The 7,127-nt window shown below is 43.5% G+C and overlaps 1 protein-coding gene across 1 annotated transcript in view; it reads left to right on the forward strand.

The window, feature by feature from the left end:
- The window catches only part of slx4ip (SLX4 interacting protein), a 45,703-nt gene that overhangs the window by 7,718 nt on the left and 30,858 nt on the right, over positions 1 to 7,127 (forward strand). Inside the window, exons 3-4 of the mRNA XM_016442353.1 lie at positions 1,268 to 1,357; positions 1,682 to 1,808. Coding sequence (XP_016297839.1) covers positions 1,268 to 1,357; positions 1,682 to 1,808 — 217 coding nt within the window. The remainder of the gene's footprint in view (positions 1 to 1,267; positions 1,358 to 1,681; positions 1,809 to 7,127) is intronic.

The raw sequence follows: 7,127 nt of genomic DNA on the forward strand, positions 1-7,127 counted from the left end.
CCTCAAGTTCAGCAGGGCTGCCACCAAGCTAACCCTCATGTACACAAAGCAGCAATTAGAGGAAAATATGCTTTCATGTCAGAAGCAAAGCTATTTGGCAGCACGATTTGGCCTGTCTGTGTGCTAATAACGTGCCGTAATCCTGCTTGACTGGAGATTAATTCAGAGGTTAGAAGCCAAACGAGAATGCTGGAGATGTTTTATTTACTCAGTCGCTGTAGATTCCTCCGGCATGGGGAGGCATACATCATTGCTTATGGGACGAGAGAGAAAGAGACAGAGGAGATGTAAAGAGAGAGAAAATGAGTGTAGCCAGAGAGCGGTGCTGAACAATGGGCTTTACCCAACACACCCTTCTAATTCACTCTCACATCATCCCTTCCCAGCTGGCCTCGGAGAACCCAGAACATTATTGCCTGGCCACTTTAGGACTTCTCCAGGGCCTACTAAAACGCACACTCACTCACTCACTCACTTGTGTTCTATCGGGGTTTTATCAGGCACTCTGGAAGTGCTCTAGAATGTGTTCTGGACTGTGTCTTGAAAAGGGGAATTTCTTCTGGTCTGCTCCCCTCTGATGTCATCAGCTCGTTCCCCCTAGCGTCAATCAAGTTTGCGTCCACATTTGCTTTGAGCTCAGGTGTTGACGTGCTTCAGCGCCGGCTCCTCTCCGGCCTCTTGCGGGTGGTCCTGGAAAGGACTGTGTGAGTGGACCGAAGCACAGTGACAGGCTTGGTCTTGCACTCATGTGTAAAACATAATCAGGCCGGTGTGGAGCGGAGATGTAACGATTGCCTAAATGGCCGCAATGGCTCTGGCTCTCCTACTCCACTGTGACTTATTGTCCCTGACGTGCTGACGCAGCGCTCCAAGAATCCCACTCTTCGCATGAAGTTCTGCAGCCTCCCCGAATCTGGCCCTCTTCTCGTCACATTTCCATAAACTAACAGGTTAGCGAGGGCATCCTTTGGTAAGGCATTTCCTCAAGCTGCAAATCCTTTGCTGTGTCAGTCTTCCGCACGGCTTTGGTTTTAACACCACCATCTTTGAGATCAAGTGTATCTGGTTACTGACATAATGCTAATGAGGTGCGTTTACAAAGCTTGTAAAAGTGGTGTACAGAGAGGGGGAAGCAGATGCACAAAGAAAAGAGGAAGGGGATGGAGTGACTTGCCTTCAGCAATGAATTTGAAGGTGTCATTCAATCAGCTCAGTGATGACTTCTTTTTGTTGTGTTTAAGCCCCCATCTCTCTCTCTTTCTCAAAGTGTGGGAATTTCGCCGTGCTAGTGGATCTTCACATACTGCCCTTAGGTGGCCAAGACAATGCCAGCTGGTTCTCTCCAGAGCACAGGAAGGTACGGGAATAAGGGTGTGTTTCTGTTTGTTTGTGTATGTCCTCTTACACTTCAATAGACTGATACTGCAGGAATCTGGAATTCGGATTTACTCTTGGGGATCCCCCCATCCTCCTTCTGCTTTTATAAGATATGTTTTCATTGGCCCACGCAGCCGAAAGGCTGTGAATGATTTTCCCTCCCAGGTTTAACTCTACATGCAGAACGTCTAGTTAAATTTGAGCTCCATGTAAAAAGTTTAGGACGAATGTCACCTTGGGAGGTTTGTCTTTGTTTTCAAGATTGCAAATATGTGTGCAAACTCTTGTGCGTTTGTATGCACAGGAAGTCGGCTCTCTGATTAGAGATGCATTGGAGCTAAGGGTGAGGCAGTTTCAAGAGGCCAGATACCAGAAGATCCAGCCCAAACCGAGGAAGGATCTCACCCTGACCGCCCCGCTCTGTCTTGAAGGTATAGCACACATGGGCTCTGCATACTGTCTAGTAGTACTAATATGGGTTTGAAACTTACTTCGAGTCGAAAAAGCGTGTTCTTTATAGTATGAATATGGGTAGTATGAATGAAATTCTGACATACTGCATCCACCATAGTGTCACTGTCACATGACCTACCAATACCAGTGGTGGAAGTGACTGTATCACTTCATTGACAACTTCTCTCCCAAAGCCTCATGGGGAATTAATCAGATGCACACTTTAGAATCTAGCCAGAAGTAATAGGTCATCTGGGTACTCTTCACCTAGGGCTGGGCGATATGGCCAAAAAATTATCTTGATATATTTTTTTTCATATCAGTCGATATCGATAATTTTTTTATAGAAGATTTACTATAGCTGATCTATGAATATGCAAATTAGTCCCGCCTCCACTCAGTCACACCAGCCAGCGCCTCCTGATCCACTGAACTGTAGTAAATGCAAAACAATGGCATACACGGATAATGACTGATAAAACTGTTTTACTAGCGGACAACTACAGTGAATACTGTAACATTTGCTAAAGTTACTTACTTGACGATGTTGTGTCCTAAAATGCCTTGAAGACTAGAATGCAGCCGTTTGTGATTCTTAATTCGCGCCCACGAGCATACGCGTGTGAAGTGCAGACGCCGATACGGGAGAGGTAGGCTACTTTTACACTGTTGCCACAGGTTATAATGCAAGTTAGCAGTTCTAAATTCACATTAAACCACAGCTTCATGGGTTTTTTGCTCTAATTTATTTTTGGTTTTGTGCTGGTATTGGTATATTTTGCATGCTAGTGATAGGAATCTATCCCTTGACGTGACTGGTTATTGGATTGTGACGTAGCAAACCAAGGGCGGTTTCAAACCGCATTTCTGGGACTGCCATTGAGAAACTCCAGTTTAACGAGAACATACTCAGCAATGGTGTTGATTAATAGATTGGCACATGGTTTGTCTAAAAGCATATTAAAAACACCACACAATGTGAAAGTTGTAAAAACCAGATGGTTAATTGTGGTTTTCAACTAATCTTTACGGTCAGAACATGACAAACACTTCCTTACACTTCTCCAGTCATTTTTCCTTAACAAAATAAATATTTGAATAGAAAAAAATTATTTCTTAGTTTTGCATGTTCTAGTAATGAGTAATATTGTTTCAAATCAAGAAACAAGTTTGTGTTGCCTGATAATATTAATTACATTTTAATTAACATTTAATTTTTTTTTGTCTCTTAGAAATACACATTTGATAGTAGTTTGAGTTAGGATGCAGATGTAGATTTATGTTCATTATCAAAATCAGTAATATCTGTAAAAATTGTAGCAATCTCATTTTTATATAGTGAAATTTAATTATTCTGACGGTTTAAGGTGTTTTTTTTTAACCATTGGTCTTCCATAACATACATTTAGATCATGATAATCACAGTTAAAACCACATATATAGCACCTCAATACCATGGTAAAAATTGAATATGGCTTGTAGGTATTTATGAGAAACATTAGTCTAAATACATTTATAAATGCATAAACGCTATAGCTTAATCACAAAAAAATACTGTAATTATATTCCATTACTCCTCCTTCAATATATTTAATACATGTCTACATTAATAATATAATAAAATTCGACACGAATACCCACATTTCTGACACAATACCATGGTGCAGTTAGTGCTACTACAGTAAATCCATGATGGCGATTTGTAGATTAAAAAGTCTTCTGATTGTATCGTTGCGCACAGTGTTTCTGCTGTTCGTCAGCGCTTTCATCTGGCTGTAAACAGAGTTATTTGTGTTCCTCGCTGAATTCAAGTGCTTCACACTGGATCTAGGGATGTAACGTTTACCGGTTTGACGATAAATCATGATAAAATTCCCCACAGTTAGTATTACCGTTTCATCTTTTAATTATTTCAGTGTCGCATCAGCGAGTGAACACATCTGCTCTAGTGAAGCTCGCGCCGCTGTTTGAACTTTGATCCGAGCGGATAAACGCTCCGAGTGGCGCACTTCGAATGACTAGAGCTTTTTCGTTCTGCCTTTGCCTCATTATATCTAACATTTATCGAACTCTTGTTATCGTTTTTGAGGAAATCTATATCATGCGATAATTATCGTTATCGATTTATCGCCCAGCTCTATCTTCACCTACTGTTTTATGAATTCGGACATACTACTCATCTCACGTACAATTTCTCACCTACTATAGGGTTAATAACCTCCATACATAGGCAGCATTTCATAGCATTTCTTTTCTAGAGTTGTTGCTGTTTATTTGGCAATGTTAGATATATCTAACTGCCTCATTTTGTTTATGCCATTGGGATGTGTTCAGAAGATGATGACGTACATACCCATCTCTTAGGTTCATTAATGTCTACTAATGTTTAAATATACTGATTTATGTTGCACCCATTTGAACCACAAATACCACTGTACTCTTCCAATACAATACCGAATGTACGTGTCAAGATAGGAAATATCTGTTACACCTGCATATTTGACAATTTGCTATAGGCTATTGAAATATATAATTACCCATGATCAAGCTGCAAGTGAAGACCTGTCTTTCCCTCACACCTACTTTAGAAAGATGTCTCCTTCATAAACACGAGACATGTCACACTGCTTCACAGCTCGATCACTCTGTACATGGTTGTCCCACAGATTTCAAAACAAAGTGGAGAAATTGAGGCTATACCTGCACGCCAGCAAGAATAAAAACTAGTTGAGACTAGGTAGCACTCCCCAGGAGTGTCTCCACCGCCCCCACAGAGATGTAGGTGAATGTGTTTGACTTGGCTTTTCTTCAGCATATATGCAAGCCACCTCTGTTTCTTTCCTTCATATTCTCTTATTGTGTTTTAACTGTAATGTGTTTTAACTGTATGTTGACCAAGAAACTACCAGATTTTAAAAAAAATTAATTAAGAAGTTCTTTTGAACATCCGAACGAAGTCGAACTTTTACTTTATGCCTGTTGTCAACAGATTTGTAAAAAAGAATTATTTGTGCAGCGATTCCCATCTTTCAGATCCTATGAGAACATTTTTGTTTTGTGTGAACTCGCACAATTTTCTTAGAATTAGAATTTCCTGTATTAATTTTTCCTACGGCATTTTTATATTCACGGACAAATAACTGTTATGAACCAGTTCTTTTTAGTAAATCCAAAAACAAAACAAAACAAAAAAAAAAATCCCAAAACAAAACGCAACAGCGTGACTGGTGTAACCTGATTCCTAAAATGAACAATTCTTACTGTTTAGTGAATTGAATACCTTGCATTAAACATACAAAGTGACTAGTGTAGGTTGTTTCATGAACAAATTTAATTTAATTCAATTATCAGTTATCAGGTTGAATCAGTCTGAAACACTGTAAATCCTGTATAATTTACAGCATTGGCAAAGACAGAATTAACAGTATAAATGAAATAAACTCAAATGATTCAGAATCAAGTTGAATTGAAATCTAATCAAATCGAGTCATAAGAATGTATGATTCTGAATCAAATTGAAAGGGGAAATCTGCTACCCAGCCCAATTATTATAAGACAGTTCATAGCTGTCAGTGTTTTGGACTTGTTTTCTCTTGTTTTACCCGTCTTTTTTCCTGGTTTTCCATATATGGTCTTTTTCCTGTTCTCGTTTAGTTTAATTATGATTCCTGGCACCTGTGTTTGTTAATTATCCTGTGTATTTAAGTTCCTGTTTGTTCCTTCCTTTCTGTCGGGTCTACTCGTTGAGTTCGTGCGTTTGCTTCAGTTTCTATGTTGGAATCTACCCTGTGTTTCGTTAATAAAGACGGTTTATGATAACTCGTGCCTCCTGCGTTTTCCCTGCAACGACGAACCATGACAGAAGACCCGACCAAGGACAGTAAGCAGCGCCCCCTCTCCACGTGTTTGTTTTCCATTTTTAAAAGTGTTTTGGTTTTCCGTTTGTCAGTCAAGCCCGCCGGCCGCGGCATTCTCAAGCCCGCTGACCACGCCTTTCACCCTGAACCTAAAGGGGAATCTAAGGAGGAAAAGTTGGTCGGCTCCAGCCCCAGAGCTCGCTCCAGTGTGGGCTCCAGCCCCCGAATCCAGCCCAAAGAGGGCTCCTGTTCCCGAGTTTAGCCCATGGAGGGCTCCTGTCCCCGAGTCTAGCCCAGTGAGGGCTCTTGTCCCCAATTCTAGCACAGTGAGGGCTCCTGTCCACGAGTCTAGCCCAGTGAGGGCTCCTGTCCCCGAGTTTAGCCCAAAAAAAGCTCCAGTCCCCAAGTTTAGCCCAGAGAAGGTTCCAGTCCCCATGTCTAGCACAGAAAGGTCTCCAGTTCCCATGTTCAGCCCAAGGAGGGCCACAGTTCCCGAGTTAGGCATATGGAGGGCCTCTAAAGACTATATTCGCCTTTCACCCTGAACCTAAAGGGGAATCTAAGGAGGAAAAGGTGGTCGGCTCCAGCCCCAGAGCTCGCTCCAGTGTGGGCTCCAGCCCCCGAATCCAGCCCAAAGAGGACTCCAGTTCCCGAGTTTAGCCCACGGAGGGCTCCAGTCCCGTGAGGGCTCTTGTCCCCAATTCTAGCACAGTGAGGGCTCCTGTCCACGAGTCTAGCCCAGTGAGGGCTCCTGTCCCCGAGTCTAGCCCAGTGAGGGCTCTTGTCCCCAATTCTAGCACAGTGAGGGCTCCTGTCCACGAGTCTAGCCCAGTGAGGGCTCCTGTCCCCGAGTTTAGCCCAAAAAAAGCTCCAGTCCCCAAGTTTAGCCCAGAGAAGGTTCCAGTCCCCATGTCTAGCACAGAAAGGTCTCCAGTTCCCATGTTCAGCCCAAGGAGGGCCACAGTTCCCGAGTTAGGCATATGGAGGGCCTCTAAAGACTATATTCGCCTTTCACCCTGAACCTAAAGGGGAATCTAAGGAGGAAAAGGTGGTCGGCTCCAGCCCCAGAGCTCGCTCCAGTGTGGGCTCCAGCCCCCGAATCCAGCCCAAAGAGGACTCCAGTTCCCGAGTTTAGCCCACGGAGGGCTCCAGTCCCCGAGTTTAGCCCAGAGAGGGTCCCAGTCCCCGAGTTTAGCCCAGAGAGGGCTCCAATCCCCGAGTTTAGCCCAGAGAGGGTTCCAGCCCCCGAGTTTAGCCCAGAGAGGGCCCCAGTCCCCGAGTTTGGCCCAGAGAGGGTTCCAGTCCCCGAGTTTAGCCCAAGGAGGGCTCCAGTTCCCTTGTCCAGCCCAAGGAGGGCTCCAGTCCCCACGTCAGCCCAGGGAGGGCCACAGTTCCCGAGTTAGGCCTACGGAGGGCCTCTAAAGACTATATTCTCCCCAA

The sequence above is a fragment of the Sinocyclocheilus anshuiensis genome, unplaced genomic scaffold (genome assembly GCF_001515605.1).
Source record: "Sinocyclocheilus anshuiensis isolate Anshui unplaced genomic scaffold, SAMN03320099.WGS_v1.1 scaffold487, whole genome shotgun sequence".
In the NCBI taxonomy this organism is placed as follows: domain Eukaryota; kingdom Metazoa; phylum Chordata; class Actinopteri; order Cypriniformes; family Cyprinidae; genus Sinocyclocheilus; species Sinocyclocheilus anshuiensis.